This window comes from Myripristis murdjan, chromosome 17 (assembly GCF_902150065.1).
Source record: "Myripristis murdjan chromosome 17, fMyrMur1.1, whole genome shotgun sequence".
Lineage (NCBI taxonomy): Eukaryota > Metazoa > Chordata > Actinopteri > Holocentriformes > Holocentridae > Myripristis > Myripristis murdjan.
Window position 1 is genome coordinate 20,074,358 of NC_043996.1, and position 27,896 is coordinate 20,102,253.

General features: G+C 40.8%; 1 protein-coding gene across 4 annotated transcripts; it reads left to right on the forward strand.

Moving 5' to 3' along the window:
- Window positions 1-27,896, forward strand: LOC115374649 (5'-AMP-activated protein kinase subunit gamma-2-like). 4 transcript variants are annotated; one of them, XM_030073653.1, is made up of 16 exons: window positions 1-204; window positions 1,801-1,872; window positions 3,813-4,074; window positions 16,361-16,578; window positions 20,045-20,096; window positions 20,985-21,091; window positions 21,672-21,753; window positions 22,494-22,552; window positions 22,642-22,687; window positions 22,813-22,867; window positions 23,016-23,142; window positions 23,405-23,570; window positions 23,683-23,720; window positions 24,830-24,976; window positions 25,075-25,168; window positions 26,301-27,896. In XM_030073653.1, the coding sequence occupies exons 1-16, from the start codon at window positions 124-126 to the stop codon at window positions 26,330-26,332; spliced, it is 1,638 nt and encodes a 545-aa protein (XP_029929513.1). In that variant the 5' UTR covers window positions 1-123; the 3' UTR covers window positions 26,333-27,896. The 4 variants fall into 4 exon arrangements, with proteins under 4 accessions (XP_029929513.1, XP_029929514.1, XP_029929515.1 ...); XM_030073654.1 differs by lacking the exon at window positions 1,801-1,872; XM_030073655.1 differs by lacking the exons at window positions 1-204; window positions 1,801-1,872; window positions 3,813-4,074 and adding an exon at window positions 7,317-7,819.

Genomic DNA, 27,896 nt, shown 5'->3' on the forward strand with positions numbered 1-27,896 from the left:
AGCTGCTCAGTTGTGGTGGAGGGCTTAGCTCCAGTGGAGGTGGGTGTCGCAGGTGCCTTGATTTAACGCACTTCACGCAGCAGCCGCACGCCTTTTCACTGTTTGGAACAACAGGGGAAGAAAATGGGAAGCACGGTGATGGAGTCGCACAAGGACAGCGCCAAGAAAACGAGGAAGCGGAGAAGTCTGCGGATAAACATGCCCGTGAGTCGGTTGAGTAACGTTATTTTGGCTCGTTACCGTGTTTGTCAGAAAACGCACACTCGGCGTGCGCCTCGTTGTGCTGTACACGTGTTGTTTCTGCGTAAAAACAGGCCGAAAGACACGAAACTTTCAGGCGTTAGCCATTTTTTGTTGTTGTTGTTGTTGCATCTTCCCTCCCCGCACGCGATGGAGGGACGTGCGTGATTGACAGCTGTCACTGGAGAGAGTTGATCCGTCAGCCCATAAGGCTCATGTATAATCTTAGCAAACTTAAACATTGTGTTACTGCAAAAATGCATCGCATATCTTTAAGGGCGTGTTTAGATATACGTCTCAAATTTTGCTGACATTTATTTAAAATGTTTGCCATTTGTTTATAACTCATTTGACAACTAATAAGCTTATTATGCAGGACTGTGTCATCACTAAATTTACATCTTTTGGGCACGAAATGCATTTTCTTCGAATGCTGGTCATATCATATGCCAGCATGCACATCTAACAAAAATATTTTGTGGCAATGTCCACATGTGCAAATATAATTTCAGCATCTCTGTGAACATATGTGTAAGTATATGTGACATGTAGGCCTATTGTTGTTTTAGGGGATTGTTGTGATAAAGCTCTCTTCCTCTGCTGGTTTTGAAAAGTGCCCAGTTAAACACTTAATCCTAATAGATTGAACTATTACATGCATTATATTACTTAAATGGCACTGTACAGTCACTTTCTCTGCTCTAGCAACCCCTGTGTTTATCTAAATGTCTGAAGTAAAGCAAAGCAGCTCCAAGTCCAAAAAGCATTTTGGAGGAATTGACCAAAACCACTGAGTCATGATTCATTATGGCAACTCTACAGAGGACCTTCTTCTACCTAATTTAATTTGACTAGTCAGGCCTCCATCACAATTCTCTCCATTCACCATTCGTGATGATTTGGCTGTAGGGTGGTGTGTTTCTTTCCTTCATCGACCAAAAATAGACTTGCGAACTGAATGATATTAGTCTTGGCTTTCATGCTTTATTCAAGGTTTTGGCTTTCAAGGGCAAAAACTTTCCTTGAACGACCGGTAAGCATGCTGCAGTGGGTTTCTTAGCACAGATAACCAGGGTACTGTAGATCACAGGGTTATGTTTTGGAAAAGCACCCATAAGATTTTAGCAGTATTGGCGCTATCTGCACAGTTGTACTGCCTGTCTACACCAGACTGCTTGTTTTGTCTCATCATCTATCAACTTGAGTGGAATGCAAAACCCAGTCCTTGGTATGGGGAAAAAGAATGTCAAGTGTTGCATCTCTTCGCTCGGTTGTGGTTAAACATGTTTCTCTTCCTTTAGAGTTGAATGCTGAAAATTTAAAGTAGGTGTTCCTCAAATGGAGGAGCTACGTTGTCCCTTGTGGTTTGAAACTGGACACAGCAACTGGGTGGTCATTTAGTGTCCCAAGTGGCCTAGAACAAAGCATTCATCACATCCCTAGAGGGCATGCTACCTGTCATAACATGTCGTTTTGTTTTTTCTGTAGCATTTCCCGGAAGATAAATGATTATCATTAGCCGTAATGTATCTTTTACACCCAAATCTCTGTTATGTGCAGGACTTCAGTGCATTCACTTCCCCACAAGTGAATTCTCAGAGCAGTGGCTCAGCCAAAGATGGAACTCAGAAGGTATTTTTCATTTAAATGCCATATATTTGTGTACGCTTGCCAACTGTTTGTTTTCACCAGCGCATGATTTTTTTGTTTTGTCTCTTTGACACTGTCTGTCTAGTTTTGAGAATATTTTGTGTGTTTGGGTGAGCAAAATACTACACAAGGCTATCATGCATATTCTTCCAGCCCTCGCTGGTTTACAGTAACACTCCACCCACCGTGTCCAGGCACGATGGCATCATGTACAGTAAATTGATCCCACTGAAAGAGAGCATCCTCTTCCCACTGTCTGCTCTGATTGACTTCAGTAGTAATAATCCAAGACCATGCTGACCACAAACATTATTTCATAGATTTACTTTTTTTTTTTTTTAGTACAAATAGGTGTGCTGCTGATAAGACACTGCGATGTGTTTTGAAAGAGCTGATTGATATCCACACAACATTATCTTGGCTGGTTCACTTGCCTTAACACGCTCTTGCACAATGAGAGAGAGAGCAAGAGAGAGAGAGTTGGTGGCAAACAGACGAGATGGGTGTGTGCTCTCACTCCCCCAGATTTGTCACAGGATTGGCTCAAAAGAAATGTGTGTATGGAGTATGGCCAGCCTTAAGCAAATACAGTCATGAACCATTTGCCAAGGAGACAAGACAAAAACATCTTTCCCCTTTGACTTTAACAGATTTACAGATAGAGCCTCTACTGTCCTTTTTAGTTCCCCTTTCCGTCTGTAGAGCAGTAATGGTTCTCTTTGCACTCCTTATCACCATGCAGCTTTTGTTTTATTCACCATGGTTATAATACAGGATTCTATCCCCAAATTATGTTATGAAAACATACCTGCTTTATTTTGCTGTGTTTTCTGTAAATACAGCTTATTTGTGCTAGAGATCCCTGTATATTAAAATCATTCACTCTCTCACAGCCTTCGTATGCTTGAAATATTTGATGTTAGCACATCTACAGTGGTGGGAGGAGGCTTACTCTGTCCCCTGATAGACTGCCCTCTCTGTGTTTTTGTTTTGGTGGTAGTCCAGAGAAAGAGGGGAATTTCTAAGTATATTTACATGGTATTGACCCTGGGAACACAGACTGATAAACACAGTCCTAGCCGTAATGAAAAAAAAAATGTTGTCGTATTCTTGAACTAAGAGAAGTGGTAATGGTCTGATTTTGAGCTTGATCATGTTATTTTTAACTTTTAGATGGCAGAAAAGCATTGAAAACTTGCTGCATTTTATTATAGAAAAATGATGAAACAGTGGGCAAATCCTTAGCATTGTATAGTATTGCTAAAATATATATATTTAGTCACTGAGCAGTGTGATTGCAGAATGAATTGCATTACTGTGTATGTGGACACAGCTTGTCCACTCGTTCTTATAATGTGTTAAAAAGTGTGTGGGGAGATAAAAGGAGATGCTGTTGCTTAATATTTAGTCAATTTCAATAAAATTAAAGTTTTTCTCCAAAGTGCAACTTGACCAGATAACCTTGTGAAGCAATTTCAGTTGTCTTCAAGAGCTTTTTTGCAGTTTTTATTTTTGATTGTGTTGCCCTACTTGGTGATATCTAGTCCTTTTAACCACTACATCCTGACCACCATTGCTTTGCCGTATTGCACCCTGCACTTGGTCTCAGTTCTGGAGAGCTGCTGTTGTTTGCACAGAGTCCCATTAAGTAATGTGATGAGGTTGACTAAACATGGTTTCATATCTGAGAAAAGGAGAAGTAGCTACAAGAGTAAGATCAGGGCCAAAGTGCAATCAGTGGCTCCCTGTCATTTCACAATAAATCTCCTCTCTGCATTTTCTCATTCAGTATTAGCATTTATTTTGAATGTTTATGTTTATTTATGGCATATTTTACAACTTGACATTTTAATTTCTCATTGTCTAATGCAACTCTATGGAAGTGAAGGAGAATAAAACTGCCTCTTTCTTCTCTGTCTCAGGGAGAGCGTTGTGTCCGTTCAGCCAGCCCAACCAAAGGAGCGTATGCAAGGGGCTCTGCCAGTGCCACCCTGCCCCCTTGTCCCATGTCTGCCCCAGTACAATTTAAGACTAGCTCAGGTTCGCCCAAAACCATCTTCCCCTATCCATCCCATCAGGATTCCCCACCTAAATCCCCCCGCCGTCTGAGCTTCAGTGGTATCTTCCGCTCGTCACCCAACTCCGCACCTGCAAGCATCAAGCTGTTCTCCAGAGCCAAGAAAGGTAAGTGCTGCTGTGACCATGTTTCTAACTCTCTTAATATGAAAACCCAACATGTCTATGATGGAATTTGGAAAGATGACTGATGTAAAGTCAAGGAGTTGAAGGATCACTACTTTGTTTAAATTAATTTTTATCTATGAAAAAGAAATAAAGAGAGCTCAGTGCATTGTGTAGAGAAATAGACTAGAGCAAAAAGCTTTTGGATAGATGCCTGCTGTAACAACAAGACCAGAGAGATGCTTACTTACCGTCCTACTTGGATTAAAAATGATAACCCAGATCATTACTGATATCATTTTGTGCAGGAGCAATACTAAAAGGAAATGCAATTCTAAAGGAAACAAGTCACAATAGATGTGGCTGTGATATAAAGACAGCTATCTCGAAAGGTTATTTGGCTTTCCTGCTCTTTGTGCGAGCTGCAGCCACGCACAGGAACCCACGTCAAGTCTGCCTGATTGAGTCCAGATACTTGGCAGCTCGAGACAGAACATAAAACCACGCCGTAAAGAGTTTTCTCCGTTGTTTATAACTTGGAGCATAATTGTGTTGAGAGGAAAGTAGAACTCTGGTGTTGCTAAAGGAAAAAAATAATAATAATAATCCGCTGCTTTGTTTTGCTCTGCCCCACTGCCAACATGATCGTGAGCCTGGTCAGAGATATGGGCTATCATTCGAGTATAGACAGATATTCCTTTATAATCACTGGCCCTGTTATTAATGTCAGCGACTTCCTCTAGGAAAAGTGACATTTTCATTAACAAAGAGGAGTTTCTTCAGCTCACGATGTTTGGCTCTGAGCAGTGCACTGCAAAGCCAGTTTGTCAGATTGAGTTACTGGGCTGGCATCTCAAAAGTGGGAGTACAGCCATGGTGCCTTCTCCATAACAGCGTAAAAAAACCCCTCCTTATCACTAATAAATAACATAATGATAATACTGGTATGCACAACATGGAGAGGAAATGAGGTAGACTAAGCACATCTAATGAGTAGCTATTTTTTGAGAACAAGGCCTTATATTATGAGAAACAGAAATGCCAGACAGCATTTGAGCATACATGTCTCCATGTATTTGGGTGGCTGATTATTACGTAACAAATTATAGCTTGTTTTGCATGGAAACAGTCCTGCTGGAAATAGGATCAAACAGTAAAAAGGTGAGTCATATTTCTTGGCTCATACATGCCCATTCTTCTCTGTTTCCTTGCGGAGGGTCAGCTTGGCAGTTGTGAGTGGAATAGCCCTGCTAGGGCCAGACCTCAAGAGTCAGCATGCTCGGTTTCCTCTAGAGATTGTTCCTCTGATGTCGACCGGGCTAAAACACACCAAAACAAGTCGACTGCTGCAGCCTTCTCCTGCCAGCTGGTCAGGATTCCTGTCATGTGACGTGTTTTCAGAAGTAACTGGCATCTGTTAAGTTTGTTTACGGGCTAATGGTTTGGGTTTAAATGATTTGTGGCAGTGATTTTAGGACTCAAGTATTACTCAGAGGAAAGTTACAAGGCTGTGACTGTGTGAGTGTGTACACCAGCTTTTCTTTTCCAGGTCTTGTCAGTGGTTCTTGTAGGCACCCGACTCTCGCCACAAGGGTGTGCTGAAGGTCTGATCTTGCTCTAGCTGTCCACAGCAGTGTTGATAGCACATTTCATAGTGGATATGTCAAATGGTGTACACAGTATAACAAAGACTTTTTTTTTTCAAGTTGTAAAATGTCAGTTTATAAACTCTACATAATATATAGTATTACATATAGTATTGGATTTTAGAGGCTGAACTCTTGTGTGCCGTGTTATTTAGATTTCATGGACTAGGTAACATTTGCTCTGATGCATTTATATCCATATTTGCTAAAAATAAAGCCAGAATGTCTTCTCATTCTCAGCTATTCTAAATATGTGTTTTCCCATCGCCTGGACACTGTCAGTCTCTCACCGGTGGAGACAACTGTAGTACTTTCATAGCCTTATCTGGAAGTGACCAGACTGCACAGGGCTCCTCACACAACCATGCAGTCTTTCCCTCTCTCTCTCTCTCTCTCTCTCTCTCTCTCCTTTTCCTCTGTTGCTACTGTATGCTGTGTGTTGTCAGTAAATAAAGGAGCTGGATACCTTTGATTTCCCCAATTCTAAGAGCACAGTCCTTACAAGGGAAGAAAGATTTGTCTAGTGGAGGCTGAGGTTGAGCTGCACCAAATGCATCGACATGTTTAGGTCTGCTCTTGTGTTCTTGTAACTCAACATTATCAGATTAGTATATTTGTAATGTTTGAAATCCCCACTGGTCAACAAGTTAGCTTAGGCGTTACATGTTCAACAGTCTCCAATAATGTAAATTAAATTTGCTAGCATTTAATTAGGGAACCAAAAGGTATCACAGTTAGTATTACAGGGTGTTGGAGGTGACATACCTCCAACTTTCATATTGGCCAATGGCCACTGGCCCTTTGAGATGAGCAGAGCTGTTGCATAACATGTTAATTGAGATCTGTCCTGGAGACGCAGTAGATAGTGTGAACTGCAAACACTGAGTGGACCATCTGTTAAGGGAAAGGAAGGGTAGTGGTACTGAATGGAAGCTTTCTAATCAGCTGACAGGACATGGGATGTCCCCCTGTTGTCAGCTGATGTGGCCTGGCCTCAGCACTCTTAAAGGTCAGGCCCCCCAAGTTACAGGCAGTCGACAAATGGCCTCGCAGCTGAAAGCCACAGCCTTTATGCCCATATTTGTAGTTCCTTAGACCATTCAGCTACCGGGTCAGAGGGGTTTGAGGTTGAAGAGTTGTGGTGTCAGGAAACACTGAGTTGCATGACCCTGAATGTATGTTAAATTCTGTGAAGACGGAGTGAGACAGATGTGCCTGTGCTGATTTTACTCTGTGAGAAAGGGGAGAGCAGTTAAAGGGGTGGGGACATATAAAAGCTGAGCCAATCATCAGTGCATCCCTCACAGGCTGGCCCCCTTTACAGGCTGCTGACACACATGCTATATTAAAGAGACGCCACCCACAGCTGCACCTAACAATTTACAGTGCTGACACCACTACTGCGAGAGCAGCACTTTTAGAGCGGGGAAAAGGTGCTGCAGTCCTGGTTGTTATTTGCATCACCTGTGAGTGGGACCTTTCTCAAACGCCGTATGGAAATTCCAGCTTTTATGTTCCTTTATGTGTGGACAAGCAAACCTTGCCTATGTTTGTGACGCACTGTTGTTATCGTTTTCTGTTCCTAACTAGGATTGCTGGCTTCAAGAAAGACTAAAGTCTATGAAATAACTTCAGTGCACAGCTTCATGGAATAGACAAAATTTGAGTTTTTCTTCTAAAGACGTACATGAAATCAGGAGAAGACTAACAACTGTCCTTATTGTCTGCTGACTGAAGGGGACCATATTTATGGAAAAAGGACCATCTCTCTCCAAAAAGACAAGGAAACCCTCCAAAGACTAATCACGGTTTAAATCTGTGGACCCACATTGTTAAGGATATAAATTTCAACATAGTTGCTGTACAACACAGGTTTCTTCTGGTCTTTAAATATCTAGCACATGGAGTAACTCTCATTTGTGACTGCTTTGGGCCATTGCTGAGCCCCTGTTGTGACCCAGATGGTCATGGTCAAATTTGGTTTTGAACCCACAACCCACTGCGTTCCATGAAGAGGTTTGGCAGCTTGAGGAGGAGCAAGAAGCGCAAGGAGCAAGATGGGCTGGGAGGGAGACATCAGTCAGCAACATCATGTTTTCCCGGTAATGTTACTTGAACCAGTACTTGTTTATTATTTGTTATTTTGCCCATGCCAATCCCACTAGCCCAGTAACCTTTGATTCAGATCTCATTACACTTTCTAAGGACTTCCCCTGTTGATTGAATGCATGTCAGTATGAGTGCCAATAGATAATAAGTAGATTCAGAATAATTTATTGTAGCCTTCATTAGCATTCAGTATTGTAGAAACATCATATGAATCAGTAGTAATAAGTTATACTCTGTTGTGATAATGTCATGAAAATGGAGCATCTATATTAATTGGTTTCAGTCCATTTTCAGCCTGTGTTAATAGGAGCTGGGTGTTTTTGCTTGGGACCCCAGGTGCTGAGTTTAAGTTCAGGTGCTGGACAGTTGTGAGGTCTCTAGTTTCACAAATGCATGCACTGGATCCACATATAGTGAAAGGGGAAAAACTATGTGTGAGGCGCTGAACTGTGGCCAGACCTTGACACCCTCTGCTAAATCCATATAAGCAGATGCATCATTATAACTGCACATGCAGCATGGCGCCACATGCACCACTGTACTAGACTCATGTAACAATTTTAAATTATTGATTTAGCGTATGTAGTATGTTGTTTGTTTAAAAAAAAAAAAAAGGAAAAAGGAAAAAAAAAGGAAAAAAAACACATACACTAGAGAAGCATGTAGAAGAATGCCACAAAAATGTTTCAGGGGCTTAAACACAGGCTTTTCCAATAAGTAAAATATTATCCAAAATCACTATTGAAGCTGAAGCTGTTGGAGGTTATTAGAGAACCAAGCAGTGAAGCTGCTGAAACCCTATTGTGTCTGTACAGATTTTTTTCCCATTTCTTCTTGTGGCCTGAAAGTATCTGGGTTTCAGAAACCCTAACAGCTACAGTGATGAAACTTTACAGATAAATTGGAAATCTCACCCACTATGCAGACAAACAAACAAACAAACAAACAAAAAATATGTATACCAATTGGACATATGGTTTCACTTTAACAGCAAACTTTATATTTTTTTCATAGTTTTTGAACCGTAAGGCTCAGAAACAGACAAAGCCAGAGGAATGTATCCATGTAACAAAGCACATTGTACAATGATTCCCATTGTACAATGCTATTTTGCTATTTTTTGCTATTTCGCATTTTGTCAGAAAATGTTCTCTTGTTATTCCTGCAAATTTTGTTGGCATCAAATATGGTACATAACATATCTGGACCAAGGCAGAAAAAGTACCATTTCAGATTTTTGATACACAATACCATTAACCCCAAAATCTTCTCTTAAATATTTAAAGGCAAGGCTAATTTTACAAAACTTGCCATAAGTCATGAATGCATTAAGTTATCGTTATCAATCGGAAATTTGAGATACTAGTTGTGGAGCATTCACTGAACTCACAGATGCAAGCACATGGGGTTTCATCACGTCACAGTGAAAAGTTTATATCACGTAAACAGCTCAATGGATTGGTATGGAATTCGATACACACAACCTAGATACATGTCTCAGTCGATGCATGAAATTTGGTTATGACTAATTATAGTGGGTGTGACTTTTTACAGCAATTCTTTTCACTTCAAAAAATCATTAAATCGTAATTCCTTTTTTTCAGCACATCCACTGAAATGTAAGAAAAGTTTGCCACACTGCAATTCATGAACCGTTAATCTTATTCATATGAAATTTACTTCTTCATTGTACAAAGGTTTAATGATATCTGATAGGACATCCTCATACTCGCAGCACTTAGACATATACTTGTGCCTAAACTTTGCTCTCTAATTACGTTTACATCAAAGCAACTTCCTATCGACACTCAGACAACCATCCATTGTTGTTCTTATTCTTCCACTCCTCCTGGGAATTATATTTGGCGTTATTCAGAAGTGCCTCGACCCCGTTGCTGTCACTTGTGCCTGTTTCATTAATTGTATTCATGTTACATACTGCAGTGTTAGAACAAAATAGAGCATCAAAATTATAATAAGACTAATTTTATTTGATTTTTGAGCACTCCTGTCGTTATGACAAAGTAATTTATAGCTGCACTGCCTGATATAGTGTTAGTCCAGAGTTGTTATTTGCGTTCCACATCACTGAACATAGCTGCTCTCTTTTGAAACCTTTACTAAAATAGAAAGAAAGCATTTGAGCTCAAGGAAATATCATCTAAATAAGTAGAATTTGGGGTGATTCTCGTTATTTGTGTGGGCAGTCTTTCCTTGATCAGTATTCCATAATTTTTTTGTGACAGTAACCCATTAAAAGCGAGAAAAAGAGAGAAAAAGTACACATGCACCACCTTTCAGACATGCACTTACTGTACTGCAGCTCAGGATACAAGATTACTGAACCTCAGGGGCCAATTCTGTGGGGCTTTCAAATGGCGCTTTAACATAAACATAACAGTTCCTTATTTAGACGCAGTCTGACCTCAGCTGAGGAGATATCAGGATAAAGGTCCTATTATAATGATGTACATTCATGTGTGGTTTCAGTGTTTCATCATAAGCTCATCATAAAGGCATGTTTCAGTGGGTTCAGTGTACAATATGGTGCCAATTATCCTAGCCATAAATCTGTGATCTAGAGTTTCAGTAATGTTATCACAGGGCTTCACTTGGACTTGCAGCAGTACATAAATCCTGCTTATAATGTTTGCTATACTCTTTGGTTAACTGACATCAGTGTGTGAAATATCAGTAGTAGTCAATTAGAGGAAGCTTGTGTGCATCTCAGAAGCACTTTGTATGCTGGTATAAATTGCCACCACTAATTTAAATTGTATGCCATGAGGCAGTTTGCACACTGATGCAAGGTAGTTATATTTCTATTAATGGTGCTGCTGGGAAGTTCTGACATCATTTTTACTGGAAGTCAGTGTTATAGGTTATCCAACCAGTTGGTTTGCAGCTCTTGTTGCTAATCAGGGTTACTGTATGTCAAATTAGATCTACACCTTCAAGCCAGTACGCTACATATGCAAATACTGCCTTTCACACGTGTGATTCATCACATTACATGGTTGGCCAGAAATGGCTATTGCGGAGTGTCCCTTTGGGCCTGTGGTGGTCCCACTATTGCCCTGACGTCAACCAGTGAGGATCACGTTGCTCACAGAGTTATCTCAGGTCCACGTGGCTGACAACACCAGCGCCCCGAGACTCTGCATGGGGGCACCACCAGAACCCTTACAGATACCAGACTCTAAAGAGCTGCTTTTATGGGTTTGAGATGAACTCAGCATTGTATTGAAATAAAACAACAGAGAGAGACACAACTCACAATTTAATGTTGCTGTTTTACCTCAGCACCTAGAGAGATAGAGATGCATTCATAGCATTAATGCAACTTCTTAATTTACGGTAATATTCTCAAATAGCTTCATTTTATAAGATTATAGGGCACTGGGTGAGGCCTTTTTATAAGCAAACAGCAGTGGCCAATAATAAATTGAGCACATTTGACCAGGTATTATGACATGGCACCCATTTCCTGTTTCCCAGGTGGTGTCTAGCTTGCCCCATATTAATCAGGATGAGGAGGGGGCTTCCAGCCCTCTGTTATCTCCTCCTGTGGAATGTGCCACAACAGCGTGGCTAAAATAAGAGTGCAACACAGCGGAAGCAAGGCAGGCCAAAGAGGGCTGGTACAAGCCAGTTAAATGTCAGGAGATAGTGGAGAGTGCACTTGTATTGAACAAATATGTACAAATCCTCAACCTTGCACACGGGGCCTTATTTTATGTTCTTTTGACTTAATCCAAGATTCAATTTCATTTCTCATTTCAAAGAATATGTTTAAATAACAGAAGAGAGGTAATGAATATGATACTGTCAGGATATATGTAGTTTTGCTTGTTTTTCATGTTGCTGTACACTGCACATTTTTACAACAAGATCAGGTAAGGTCCAGTATATTTGAGTCCACCTCATAGAAAAATCAGCTGAGTCCCACGTTGGCCACCGACAGTGAACTGCAGTTTGTCCCATTTGGCTTTTTTCCATTATTAACTCCTGAGGCTGTGATTATTTAATCCGGAATACTTTATTTTGCAAACACCATGTGAGTTATTATGTTTCTGTCTAAATAAAAAATCACTTTGTTTAATGACAGTATACAAGTGAACAGTCCTTACAAGTAGAATAATTTCCTGAAAAGAAGTCATAAGTCTTTTTTTTTTTTTTTTTCCCACCTCTGGTTGACGTTTGGCGTGTGACATTTGGATGCTTTTTGCTTTGCTCTTTCGCTCACTCAATATTCTGAATAGATAGTCACACTGTAGTCACCAGTGTTGGATGTGACGTGAAGATAAAAGTGAAATGGAACAGTGTCATGGTAGTGGCCTTGAAATGCAAACCATTTTGTATGCCTCACCCATGTCATGCATAGTCTGGACTTAGAAAATATGTCAATGGGGCGGTGCTGTGGCAGCGTGAGTGTCGCATGTCATCCTGCGTAACACTGTGATGCCTGATGCTTGAGAGCATGTGAGGGCTGTCATGTGACTGACGCCCTCGAGCTGACACTGCCAGAAGAAGAGCCTGCTTCACAGACAGCTGACCGCTAAGCTGGTTGGTTTTATGACCTTAATGTTGCCATTCATGGTGTAGTTAGCATGAAAGCATGGAACAGACAAACAACCAGTATGAGTCACTGTATTTTACCTTCCAAGAAATTGTTACTGATTGCTCTCCAGCATGCTCATTTAGTTTGGTGAAGTTCTGGAGGGGAATCAAGGGAGCAGTAACATTTACATGGTCAGTGAGAGAGTGATGCAGAAGTCAAAAACTGTCTGTTGATCACATTTTGACAATATTGTCTGCAATAAGTGTCTATTGCAGACAATATTGCTAAGTCTATTGCTCTACAAATACAAATCTCATTCAGATTAGGGAAGGGAGTATCATCCAAATAAGTAGAATTTGGGAGGATTCTCACTATTTGTGGGGACAGTCTTTCCTTGATCAGTATTCTGTCATTTGTCCATTAAAAGTGACTGAAAAGAGAAAGAAAAATGCTGGAGTACACATGCACCACCATTCAAACATGCACTTACTGTACTGCAGCTTAATGCCAGCTCAGGACACAAGATTACTGAACCACAGGGGCCAATTCTGTGGGGCTTTCAAATGGCGCTTTATCATCAACATAACAGTTCCTTATTTAGACCCAGTCTGACCTCAGCTGAGGAGATATCAGGATAAGGGTCCTATCATAATGATGTAGATTTTGACAATCTGCAATAAGTGATCTATTGCTCTCCAAATACTAATCTCACTCAGATTAGGGATTTCGTTTTCAATGTATATTGTGTGTAAAAATGAAATCCAGTCTTACCAACCTCAGTCTTAGCATGTGTGAATCTAAAACAAAATATTCCTGGGAGCTGGTTCCATAGTTGCTCAATTTAACACTGATTGAAGGCGCTAAAATAAAAATAAACAGAATACAGAGTAGAATACAGAGCATTTCCCTTTTTGTTGTTAAAGATCATCTTATTTTGTAATATAAAACACAATGGTGAATCTGAAACGGATCACCTTTACAAAAGACATTGTGCAATGTGATACACTGCATACATGGGTTTTGACATGGCAGGGACAGCATGGGAGTATAGAATGTCACGATATTCAAAAACAAATCAATCAAACAACACCTGATAGAACAAGTTTTTCCTACAATATTGGCCAAAGAGAAGCATGCTCTGTTTCTATACAAGAATCATGTTTTGATTTTCAGTTTATGGGGCAGGTTTTTTTGGAAGCTGCTTAATGGATAGCCCACCATCAAGCCAAATTCCTGAGTATTAATACAATTCAGCAATATCAACCAACAAGAGGAAAGATTTTGGGTCATAATGGTATGAGACCTTGGAAATAAAAAAAAAAGTTGGTTAGAGATTTATAATATGTCTCAAAGGTAGACTTCTAAGTATTAATGGCTTGCTAAAATGAGGAGTCAGGGAATCTTCAAGATTGTATTATCAGCATAAAAATGAATATTACAGAGCAGTGCTGAAAAGACTTACAGACGTATAGGTAGAGAAGGTGAATAAAAGTGGGCCAGTGATAGTCTCTTGTGGTACACCTTTTCTCTTGTCAATAGAGGTGGATTTGGTGCCCCCCAATGGCTCACCTTCGGTAACGTATGTACCACTTAGCAAGGCTTTGCAACTTCCTGCAGTGCCCGGCTTTGATTCCAAGCCAAGTCCTTTGCTGCACATCGTCCCCTCTGTCCCACGCCTTTCCTGTCTTTCTGTGCTATTGTTTATCAAATAAAGCAGAAATGCCAAAAAGTCATCCTGAAAAAAGAGAGGTGGATTTGATACCATCACCAACAAGAGTTTTAGTTCCTCCTGAAGGGTATGTGGATTAGAGAGTGATCTGCAGTGTTAAACACTTTCGATATGTTCACAACAAAGCACAAGAGGATTGTTTTGTGTGAATGATACAGTTTAACCGTGTCATTCACACAAGTTGTGCTATGATCTGTTTTGAAACCTGATTCTTGTGACTCTCCAGAGAATCACAGAGCTGCAAATTAAATGATTCTGGGATTTTGAAAAACACTAAATCGCTGAAATAGGACAATATTTGTTTAAGTAAGGTACCAACCTCAGTAGTCTTCCATGCCTTAGGTATGCTATCAGAGTTAAAAGTTTGGTTAAAAATGCAAGCAAATGGAGTGGCAATTATGTGAGCACTAAAACACAAAACACAGGGGTCAAAAGTATTGTCTCCTGTTGACTTCCTGACATCCTCAGTGCGGTAAGCATATTAATGTAGTTCACAGGTATTAAAAAAAAAAAAAAAAACAACTTTAAAGGTAGAACCAAAACATGAAGCAGAAAAAAGTTCAGCTGCTTTTGCTTCGGAGCATGGACTATTAAACTGTGAAATACTGTGTAGTGGAAAGTGGCAAATGCAAGGCTTCCCACATAGTTTTATCTGTAATAAGATCAGTTTCACCATATAGTGAGTTTACTGTTTGGAAGAGATATTTTTCCTAAAAATAAAAGTCCAGGTAATAGTCAGACTTAACTTTCCCAATCAGGCTAAACTCTGATAGTCAGCATGAGAGCATGTTATTGTAGCTTGAAGCATCTTTCAGGGGTTTGACCTGTATCTAATCCTGAAAGATGAAATATATTTGTCAACAATAAAATTTAAAGCCTTCAAGAACCAGGTCAGGTATGGAACAGAGTGTTTTGGGATAGACCATGTAATAAAATGTGTGAAATATCAGTTTTTTAACAATATTTGCTTTGTCTTTTTGAATTTTGTCACTTCTGACACAAGCAGTTTGGGCAGTGATCACTGATAATCTGAGCAGAAATCCCAGTGACTGAGTATTTATGTATCTTGTTTATGGATTTGAAAGGTTTTTAAAAAATTAAGCCTCATTGGTTCAGATATTAATTGAGAAATATTGCATCAAGTTTAAAGGTCTTTTACCCAAATTGAATTACTTGAAGGCCAGCCAATGTTCAGGTCACCCATAACAGTTAGTTCAGACATGGAGTGGGAACACAATAATGCCATTGTCCTCCACGGAGGACGGTATAAGCCAGTAATTGTAATGATTGCCTTCAGCAAACATGTCCTGAACAGGATATTCAAAATTTTATGCACAGAGGAAGAGAAGGGGTCCAGTGCCATAAAAATCCATACACCACCTTTTTTGCTTTTGCTGTTACTACAGAATAAATTATACCCATTAATAGTGATTCTGGTAACTTCTAGTAAGCCCGGTCTCAGTGAGGATGAAAATATCCAGGGAGGATTCATTTGTCAAACCATAAACAAAATCAAGGAATAAGGCTACTGATAATTAAATGCAGAAAACTCAGGCAGTCATATGTATGAAGTTCTTACCCAGATTATAAAACAGACATGTGAGCATCAGTATCAGTAGATGAAGGCACTTCAGCAGCAGAATGAATGTTGATAATTATCAGATTCTTTACAGAGGCATCACAAGATCTAAATTTCTGCTGTGTCAGGTGAGTATCGGATGTTTTTGATGTGAGATTTTTGCTGATAGGATTTTCGACAGCCTGCTGATTGTAAGTGCACTGAGGCTGAGGTTACTTAAAACGAAGCTGTAGAGATTATCAGCCCGAGCCCACTAGGCTGGCATCCCCGGGGTTCATTTGACCTGTCAGCAGTGGTCAGGCTTGAACGCCAGGGATGTCAGTTTTTGACAAGAGGCGTATTACGATGGAGGGTTTTTCTTCCATTTCAGTTACCCTGTGAGAAGTTTAAAGTGCCCTTTTCTTCTGCACCACCCCTGTCTGTCAACGACTGGTTATCTGTGTCTGGTATTAGTGTTTCTCAGTAGCCGGTATTCACTCAGGCCCTGCTGGATCAGATACACATTCCTAGCATGTGACAACCACAGTAGCATCTGCAGCTGTAGTCATCATTGCAGAAGCTGAGTCTAGTCAACCAACCATATCAGATACTGTAAATCTGCATTTGAGTGTTACATTTAGAAATGAGAGGGCTTGCACTACATGTTGACCTTCATCTCTCCACAGCCTCTGGACTCTCCTCTCCACCCACAACCCCGACCCAGGCATCCAGCCAACCTCTGTTCCCCCAGGAGGCCCAGCAGAGCAGCCCCAGCCATGAACGCCTGGACTCTTGCTACCGCTCCCTCTCCTCACCTCCAGACACAGGACAGCGCCACAACCTTCCATCTAAACCCCCCATCCCTTCTTTGAGCCCTGTGCTACCCAACACTACCTCACCACAAGTGAGTTAAACTGCAAAAAAAAAAAAAAAAAAAGTTATCCATCTTAAAAGGTCATTTAAAGTCACAAGGAAATGCCATTTTGATGGTGTCTCACTTCACTAATTTGACATATTTACGGCTTAATCAGTTGTTGCGGGGCATAACACGGGGAAAACTGTTGAGAAGTGGGCGGGTTGGACCAAAACAAATGTGGAAAGAGAAACGCAGTAAAGTCTCTTGCCTATCCAGTGTAGCTGGTGCAGCAATCCTTTGTGAAATGCTTTGCACAAAAAAAGTTTTTAGCTCTTAAATTCTGGATTCTGGTTCCATAACTAAATTTCAGCAAGAGGATACAAGTTTTTTGGAAGTGCAACACAAAATACACAATCAAACCGTGCTGCCTCTCAGTAGTATTAGTAGTTGTAGTATTCTGTTATGGTATTATTATTTGGAACTGTTAGGCAGGCCTAGGGGGTGCATTTGGACTAATCAGTAAAAATATAAAATTTTTAAAGGTGTCAAGAAATTTTAATTTGAAGGTACAAGAAAATAAAATTGTGGTTTACTTTTTTCCATTTATAGCTAATAGGCGTATATTAGAATAATGACACCAAGCTCTTTCAGAGGGAAACTGTATGATGCAGAAAAAGGCAAGTATTCATTACAGCTTTGATTTATTACAGCAAGGACGTATCTTTTGCAGATATTACAGGCTATTCAGACATAAGTATTAGGGTTAAATCTACATGCCGGCCACTTTGCAACACCTTTTGAGTCTACATTCTTCCTCAGGCAGCAATGACACTAGAAAGTAAGCTAACAGGTGGTAAGTATTTTTTGGTTTTATTGTACCTTTAATCTGCTTTTGGACCTTAAAAACTTCTTAAGTTTTTAAAACCTTAAAAACTTCTTAAGTTTTTAAGGTTTTCTTAACCAAGTTAAATAAATCTTAACAGGTAAAATGAATTCACTTGTTATATAAAGCAAATCAACTTGTGTCAAGTTTTTTTTTTTTTTTTTTTTAACATTCAAGTTTAATTGAATCTAGTAAGTTTCTTCATCCCAGTGGAGTGAGCTATCATATTCTGCCTGGTCTCAAATTTCCAGATTCCCAATACAGGTGGAACTACACTAAAAGTTTAATTATCTCGCATAACTGGTGGAATTTTCACTTATATTCATAAATGTAAGGCTGAATAGGAAACTAATGGAACATCTGCTCTGCTAAAAGCCTATTTTTTTTTAACAACTAATGTATATTTCTTGAAAATAATAGTAATATGTCTCAAGCGAGGCTGAAACCACTAACTGTATTTCCTTGGTGGCGATGTAATATTGACCTGACACAGCTTGTGTTCATGTATAAGTCATGTGCTACTTTCTGCAAAGTCATAAGGCTTTTTCACAGAAATTACTGACCAAATGAGTACTCAGAAAACAGTGCACAGAAGCTCGGCTGATGGTAATCCATTTGATGCAAGCTCTGACGATTTAACATGGTGTGTGTCAACAAAACTGTGTTTACACTATCTGCTCTGAGCATCAGTGTCAGAACAGGAGATGTAAATATTATTTCTGGACTGAGGAAGTATTTCAAAAAGCATTATGTGTTGGAATAAAGTGGCTGCCTATCTGATTGGCCAAGATGATACCCGCCGAGAACCGGTTTGGGCTTTTGTTGCGAGGATTTTCATCAGAATTCACCTCAGGTCACAAACAATCTCGGGTTAATATGTGATACCAATATGTCTGTTGGTCAGCTAGGAACTGCTTCAAGATGCACTGTAGCATTATGATGAATGATTGGCAGTATTAATAACTGCCAATCATTCATCTGTAGTATTATTGATGAGTGATGTCTCGACCTGTCTGCTTTGAGCAATTGAGAATTCCAGCCAGAGAGGGTAAATCAATATTTCATCATCAGCCTTGTATATTGTTGATACTCACACCCAAAGCCCCATGATTGCGGTTGGGTAAGAGTCATGAGCCAGAGCCTCTTTTATCTCTCTCTCTCTCTCTCTCTCTCTCTCTCTCTGTCTGTCTGTCTCTCTCTCTCTCTCTCTCTCTCTCTCTCTCTCTCTCTCTCTCTCTCTCTCTCTCTCTCTCTCTCTCTCTCTCTGTCTCTCTCTGGCTGCCTGTCTGTGTTTGTTGGCCGATTTCTCTTGGTGCCTCTCTTATATCCCCCTCCCTTTCCTCTCTCCATTGCACATAAAAGGTTGGGCACACAAAATAATCTTCTGAAGCAGTAGTTAGTAGTTGCATTTTTGCTAAATCCAGTCTGGAGTCCAATTAATGTAATGGCCCCTCCCTCCTGGATTTCTGTGCATCTGCTCAGTGGGTGTTTGCTGTAATAGCCCAGCAGGACGCCTGCATGCCCACGGTGATGCAGCAGGGCTTGATTTATGAAAGTGCAGAAGCAGTCCTGGCTGGAGAAGCGCTGTGTCACCACTATAGGGTGGCTCTGGGGACTGTTTGGCAGAGGAGACACATTAGTTGTGTTTTTTTCCATACTGCTGCAGTGGCCTGTTGTGCATATGCTTGCAAATGAGAGACCAGGGAAAACAAGGTATCAACAAATGTTTTCAATGTGCCTGTCTCAGTATGACACAGCATATTTTGCATTGGAAGCTTTGCTCATGCCGTGAGGCGAATGCAAATCACATCATTTGCATGTCATTTTCTGATGGCCCCAACGCTGCTGAGGCGCGCAGTTATCAGATTCTATTTATTATTAAAGTTATTAGTTCAGCATAAATTGGCATGCCAGAGGTTGTTTTTCATTTTGTCACGAGAAATTAACATAAAGGATGTGACAAGGCATCCTTAGCTTGACGCTGCTAGGCAACATGAGGGATTTCCTAATATGGTGAAGCACCCTGGTTGCTCTGCATGGAGGGGTGTGTCCACAGAGCGTGATGGTGCCTGCACTCTTCCTATCAGATAATGTGAATGACTTTCCCTGTGGTGAGCACTTCCTGGATTTGTCGGGGAGATTCATACGCCGGTGAATTTCGCTGAATCGTGTTATTTTTAAAGTGGGATATTTGGCTGCACAGAGGCGCGCACGCGGTTTGTAGTAGTGGTTACTCTGGCCGGGCTGGACACAGTGGTTCCCCCTCACTGCAGCAAATGGACCAGGACTGTTCCACTCTCAGTTTTAAGGGGTGTGCTCAGTCTAATAATAATGTACCAATAAAGTTGCAGCTGTACCGCGGAATGCTTTTTGTCATGTAGCTGTGTTGGAGACAGCGGACCTAGAAGAGGACCATTAATTAATCAGTTAATGATCGTGGCACGCGACGGCGTGCGATTCCTCGGCGTTTTGCGCACTCCACGCACTCTGAATGTAGATTATTGGTGCCAGTGAGGAAAAGTCGCTTCACCCTGCTCACAAATTTACAGCAAAGTTTTTTGTCGTGAGCGCCCGTGTCGTGAGCATTTGGCTGCGCTCCTCACCGCAAACTTCTGCCTTTTCTCCTCCCAGGTCTACGGTTTATTCGAAGGCATGCTGGAGAAACTTGAACTAGAAGATGATGGTAAGTGTCCCACTGCTATATTTTTGACCCAGTGTACTGTTTTACGCATACACTCCACGTTTTGTACTGTACAGATCACCCCATGATATCAGTATGGGTATGGCATTTATCCTGCCAACTTGAAATACACACATGTATGAGGCTAAAAGTGTCAGGCTCTGTTTTCGAGGAACCCAGTTACAGTGCGCCGCATGCAGCGCAGGTCTGCTAAATGCTATGCAGTCTGATCGAACGATTCATCAGCTGGGCAAGCTTTATGTCAGAAATTGAGGGATTCCCTCTACAGGGCGGCGACTTCCGCACTTCATTATCATAACAGGGTTTTTTTTTAAATGATGTTTTTTCTCTACACAAGTCAATATTGCGCATTGATGCTCGTGTGTGATGTCAGATGTCATGCTTGTGCGATGCAACAGAATCTACTTTCACTTAAACAGGTCAGGCCATTCACCTAAATTGCATCACAAGAGATAAGGTTGTTGATCATTTTTACATAGCAACACCTTTTGTGTAATGATACCACTCCTTGCTTTTTTTGTTTTGTGTCTGACTGATCTATCATTTTACCCCTGCTGTACAATTAAGAGCTGAAAACATTAAGCTCTCAGGTTCTTTTTATGTCAGCAGCCCTGATGTGAGCCCCTGCAGTGCACTGGTGTCTATATCCACACCATCTTCTCTGCATCACCGTCCTGGTGCTCTGTTGGCCTAACCCAGGGCCTAATTGGCAGTCAAATGGAGCAGTGGGCCTAAGTGGACCTAAGTGGTCCAGATCAGTAATGGTTATTTAGGCTCCTGGAGCAGAGTTGAGTGTGTGAGCTCTCATTGTGTTAGGTATCTGTGTGATCTCCACTTCCTCTGAATGAATGTTTCTGTTGTTTCTCATAGCTGCTGAGCCAGAGAGTGATATTTACATGCGCTTTATGAAATCCCACAAGTGCTACGACATTGTTCCCACCAGTTCCAAGCTGGTTGTGTTCGACACAGCACTCCAAGTAAGCACTGATCCTCTCCATGCCTCTTTAGTCTCCTTTTATGTTTCTGTGATCACACACACAGACAATATTCTCATCAGAGACACAGAAATCCACAGTGGCAAGCTACTGAAGCATTTCTACATGTATTATGGCCTAACAGTTATACCTGTAGAAGACATTCTTACAGTGTTAAAGTTTTCCATTGGCTTGAGAGAACAAAAGAGAGCTGCAAGCTGAGTTAATGTTCCATAAGAAAGAGCAGAGGCATTTAGCCTGGGAGCAGTTTCTATGAGGTGGTTGTGAAATTGTAATAAAGATGTTAAACAATAATCCTGGTGAAGTCTGGGCTCTTTGATGTGTAGAATTTCAACCACTGAATCCACAGAAGTCAAGGTTTTAGCACCCTTATCTGCATGAAATGAAAACACCAAAACCAGAAAAAAATCTGTTGGAAATTGAGATTTGAGTTTGTTCACTGCTGTCCTTTATCTGCTACCGGCTTAAAAGAATGTGGTGGAGAATTCAACAGATATTAGCTAATTTTACTTGTAAAACCTGTTATTGTAAAAGGAAGTTTAAGTTGTACTTTTTCATTCAGGTTAAGAAAGCATTCTTCGCCTTGGTAGCCAACGGTGTACGTGCAGCTCCACTATGGGACACAGAGAAGCAAAGTTTTGTGGGTAAGCACCCTGATACTTGTTCCTCAAAAATGACATAAACAGCAGTGTTTGCCTTATTGAAATGCTAAAGTCATTATCATCATCACTTTAAGGTGTAGAATTAGGCGTGATAGTCAATGGTGGCAGTTTCCCTCTGTGAAAGAAGCTTTGATGTGTTGAGAAACAGCCAGGAGTTAAGAGTTGGTGTATTAATGCTGCTGGTCATGGCTAGTGGAGCATGAAGCTGTATCGAGCAGAGGACGTTTAGCGCCGTCACAGACCATTAGGCACAGCAGTCACTCCTTAGTATTGACCACAGGTTTGATAGGTCAAAGGTAATAAATATTTTTTTAAAAAAACAGTTACTCATTGATGAAAATGAAGGGTCTGTCAGTAAGATGCAGTCTCAAATTGTGTAAAGATAAGTGTGTGTAACCCAGAGCATCAGTGGCTTTACTTTGTGATGTTTCTTTATTCTGCTTAGAGTTAATTGCAAGTCAGTCAGTGATGAATAATGGATACCCTGTGAGCATGCAGGAGGATGAAGCTGTCGAAGATGTACTCAGACATGAGCGGATAATGTCTTGCACTGAACCACACCCTAGTTAATATGTAAGCTCTGTCTCGTCTACTCAATTCACAGCACATGCAGGGCTGTGTTGTTGTTGATGGACTTAAAGAGCTGGGCATAGAGTTAAAACACGATGCTGTCCACAAATCGGTGCCTTTACTCAGTGTTGCAATGCTTATTTTCATTCCAGGAATGCTGACAATCACAGATTTTATCATCATACTACACAGATACTACAAGTCACCAATGGTACGCCTGCTTTTTGCATGAGATTTGCTTGCCAGATGGAGGATTTCTATGGTCTGTTTAAACTGATGGATATCTCTTTTGTTTTTCAGGTGCAAATATATGAATTAGAGGAACATAAGCTTGAGACGTGGAGAGGTTAGCATCATGTTTATAATGTGTTCATGTCGGATGCTTTAGGTAAATTTCTGTCACGGTTTAAATGTAATGTTTGATGTACAGAAGAGAATCATTATAATCGCCATTTATTCTTTGCTGCACAGAGGTTTACCTGCAAGCAACGTTTAAGCCTCTAGTGAACATATCACCTGATGCAAGGTACATTGTTCAACCATAAATAATTAATGAACCTGTTTTTTTTGTTTGTTTTTTTTTAATAGTTGCAATACATTTGTGTGTGTCTGAGCAAATGTTGTTGTGCTGTCTGTACCTGGTTGTCTTTTCAAGTGCATTGTTGTGTTTGCAGCCTATTTGATGCTGTGTACACCCTCATCAAAAACAAAATTCACCGGCTGCCTGTCATCGACCCTGTTACAGGGAATGCACTTTACATTCTCACACACAAGAGGATCCTCAAGTTCCTCCAGCTCTTTGTGAGTCCAAGACGATCGCTGTCAGTCTGTTGGTGAATGAGCGTTTTGTGTATCATTTGATGCCATGATTTATGACTATACCCTAACTACTGTCCTCAAACTTCCAAGTATTTGTCATCTTTTGACCTGCTTCCACTTGTTGGCTGCCCTCTAGTGGTCAGTGAGGAAAGTAATAGAATGTGTGTCTGCCTTCCACTGTTAAAATGTTAACTGGGTTGACAGAGATTGCGCTGAACGTGTCTGTCTCACCTGTGTGTCCCAGGTGTGTGAAATGCCAAAGCCAGCTTTCATGAAGCAGACCCTGGGGGAGCTGGGCATCGGTACGTACCATGACATTGCTTTCATCCACCCCGACACACCCATCATTAAAGCACTCAACATCTTTGTGGAGAGACGGGTGTCTGCCTTGCCTGTGGTGGACGAGACAGGTATGAAGACAAACTACTTATCACAGAATTTGAAGATTAGAAGATCTGTACTGTACAGTATTACTGAATACACACTAATGACCTGGAGTCCTTCTGCATTTTCTTCTTGCAGGCAAAGTTGTGGATATTTACTCCAAATTTGATGTCATAGTAAGTTGTGATGATGTACATTTTCTGTTTATCCAGAGGCTAAGGGTGCTTTCACACAGAGTTTGCTCAGTTTGGTCAATTCAGATGTGAAATTGTGAGTTCATTGCATTTTTTTTTTAGATTTTGCATTTCTTACATCTAGCCTGTGTTCACACAGCTATGTGTTAAACAGACCAAGATTTTTCCTCAAAAGACATGCAGTTGAACCATTTTATTCTATTGGGCAGAAATTTTATGAGAGAGACTCTAGTCACTGACAGCAGCATGTTGCAGCAACAGGGAAATATTGGCACAATGGAGTAACAGCAAGGTAACAAGGTGGACCTCAGTATTTTTAAGGGTTTCTACAAGCTGTCATGAAAAGCCGCTGTCAGCCCATATTCGTAGAAGAGCCGTCACTTCGTCATTATTCCACATTTGCCCCTAACTCATTTTGCCAGCACTGACAGCTCTGTCTAGCAAGCAGCATATGGTGTCAACATCCACTTTCAACCCACAATGTGATGTCTTTTTGTCAGATTACATTCTCACTTACAGTGAACCCTACTGTAGTTCACTTGGAATCAAACTGAGTCCCAACTCTTCACACCGTGGTTCACTTATTTGGTCCACAACAGAGTTTGAATGCATGGTCTCACCTCTGAAGATTAACTGAATTAACAAAGTAAACGCATCACAGGTCAATTAAAACTGACTAAACAGAGTAATTGTGAGTGGCCATGCTATTGGTTTAATGGTCCATTATTCTGAAACCCCAAAAGTCCAAAAAATGTCCCACTGGACCAAAAGCCCATTAGTCCAAAAGCTTATCGCTCCAAAAATACACACTCTGGAGTTGATTGGGTTCAAGAGACTGCCATGTTATGCCGAGTTTTGCATCCCTGCCGAGACATGTATCCACCCCGTTTACCCTAATATTTACCCGAGTTAACAGACATTTAGACAGACAATAGACATATTTCCAACTATTGGAGTTTCAGAATAATGGGCCTTCAGACCATTGGGCAGTTCTCTAGTGTGAAAGTACCCTAAATATAAAATATCAGGGGCTAATTTGTTTTGTGGTTGTAGATTAGATAACAGCATTGCCATGTTTTTCTTTTGTGTAGAACTTGGCTGCTGAGAAGACATACAACAACCTGGACATTACAGTGACTCAGGCTCTGAAGCATCGCTCACAGTACTTTGAAGGAGTCATGAAGTGCCATAAGCTGGAAACACTGGAGACGATAGTGGACAGGATAGTTAAAGCTGAAGTGAGGGTCCAAATTTATCTGCACATACACACTGTATACACACGCACACACATACACCTAAGTTGATCTGTAAATGTGTGTTTCGACGTGTCTGCTAGGTCCATCGGTTGGTTGTGGTGGACGAGCGCTCCAACATTGAGGGCATCATCTCCCTGTCAGACATCCTCCAGGCTCTGGTGCTCAGCCCAGCAGGTATAGATGCTCAGCATTGCTAGCCCCAGCCCCCCTTCTCTCCTGGACCCTGAGCTCTCTCCCCACCCCGCCCTGTAACCCTGTCCCAGGTAGGAAAAACATGCATTTTGCCCCTGGCACCAGTAGGCGGCCGTAATGAGGCATGGTGCCAGCCTGCCTGTTTGCCCAGCTGAATGATGCCAGTTTTGCAGCCCCGTGGCGTGGATACTGCTTAATGCATTAGGACGAAGAACCTATCATCCTCTATCAGGATCAGTGCTTCATTAACAAACCACGCTACACTTTACAAGAAATCCAAGTCTGGTAGTTTTACATTATTTGATGAGGTCAGACATCGATTAAGGGCACTTCAGTTTCATGACTTTTTCCTTGGCTATATTATAGCAGAATAGGGGCTACTAACAGGACACGAGACACAGATATGCAGAGATCTTTTAAGACTTAAGGAAAACAGTTAAACATCCTTCTAGCTGGCTAACAGCATGTTTATACCAAGCATGTCTGGAGTGGTGTATTGGAAGTCCAGTGCATTTACTCCTTTAGTTTAGTACAGCTGCACATGTGAAAACAATCCCACTGAGTGTGCACCAAATATCTGCACTGAGACTCCTAAAACCATGGGTCATCAAGTCCTCCTCCGAGCAAATTAGGGGGCAGTGCACCAGGAGTAAGAATGTGATCCCAACCAACTCAAGGAAATAACACCAATGTGAGTCGACGAGGAGATGAATGTTAAATCTGATAGCATCAGTCAACACCAAGTGTGAAGCTCAGAGTCACAAAACAAACCAATCACCTCTGGATGAAACTAAGTGAAGCTGATGAAGATTCAACTATTATTTCATCTGCTCTTTACTGATTTGAACACCAGAGAACAGCAGTTACGGGAGAGAGGGCTCACAAGTCTGTTATGCAAAAAGTTACATGAATTACATGGTAAATTTCACTGTCATTTCAGTGACAGATTGCTGTGTACCTAGGCCAGAACTCCTTCAGATCAGCAAAGTGATGTGAAAGAATCACGATACATAGGAAAAACTCTCTTGCCTGAGCTCTGGATACCACAGTTATATTATTGAGACAGCTACATCTCGGGATCCTAATTTGCACTCAATTTTCCTTCCCCCTTCAGATGCCTGTAGAGAGGAGAACCTGACGGATTGAGAGGAAGGAAGCGCCTGAGCTGGAGAGCCGGTGGGAGGAACTTGGGTTGAAGGCTGAAGTCGGGAGCGCAAGGCTGTGCAAAACAGTCTGAGGGTCCCAGAGTAGCCCGCAACCGATGCACTATAGAGGCTTGGAAACCAAAGAGCTAGACTGCTTAGAGGAAGTGGAGCTCCTGCACTGGAGGATCATTTGTCTGAATAGGACTGTTTTTTTGTTTGAACACTGATCAAATGCGCACACACGTACACATACACACATACATACACATACACAGATATACACAGATGTATTTGAGTCATCTGCCATGGAGATGCAGGAATGCTGAGACAGAAGCCCTAATTCTGATTAACTGGGGCTTCAGTGTTTTGGGTTGTGTAGGTTTGTTAACCTGCTCTGTTGTCATTTAGCAGTTGTTTTAGCCAAGTCACATTTTGTCATGTGACACTACCAAGGCCAGAATGACCATTCATCACCACCTCAAAGCCTCTTTCTCAATATCGGGTGTAGAAAATGAACATTCACAGCTGCAACTTTGCTTTAATAGTAAAACTACACATCACGCACAAATGTTGTGATTGTTGCCATTAAACATCTTTTGGCCAATGCCTGTCAGGATTTGCCCAATCTTTATTTGTGCCTTTTGCTTGCCCTGCCCACACCACATCACAAGGTACAGTACATTTCCCTGACGTAATGTTTTTTTTTTTTTTTTTTTTTTTTTTTTTTTTTCAGCAATTGTAGAAATCTAAATCTACAAAACTTAAATAGCTGGCAAAGTCCATTTTCAGCTTTGTGTTAGTTTAATTTTCACTTTTATTTTTTATCATTAAAATTTTGAAACCTTTCAGATGTTTCACTAATTTGTGTTTTACTTTATTAACATCTGACAAAAATCCTAAATTAAAGAAATCATTTTTGGCACACAGCAGTCAAATGTCAAGGTGAATATTTTCCAAAAACTGCACAGTACAGTAATAAGGTCTCTATCAGAAGAAGCATGATTGAAGCATGATAGATTGGCTGTGATTTGGCATCAAACTGTGATGGCAGGGGATACATTTTTGTATTGGTTTGACATAACCATGTCCTTTTTAAAAGTGTAAAAGCGGTTTCCTTTTTTTTTTTTTTTTTTCCTTCAGTGGTGTCATATATGTTTTTGTTTCCTATATTACGTATGTGAGCAACACTCGTCAGACGCCTGATACTCCGTTCACAAAAATGCAAACCACCGTGGCATCTCAGCTGGAGTCGTATGCTGTTGCTTGACAGGACTCATCTCCATCGTTCACTGTAAATAGGATTGTACTCGGGAAACGTGCTAGAGAAAGCTTTATTTTTATGAATGTATCAGAGGATCATGTTTAAAGAGACTGCAGTTTTAATATTATTTTTGTAAATATATCGTGGCAATATGTTCAACTCAAAGAAACTTTGTATCTGATCATCATGTACTGTAAAGGTGCAAGCATGACAAATTACACTTCAGTTATGAATGTTCTTTTACTTTTTTTTTTTCTATTTTTCTGGCTGCAGAAAAATAAATGGACACTGAATGTACTTTAAA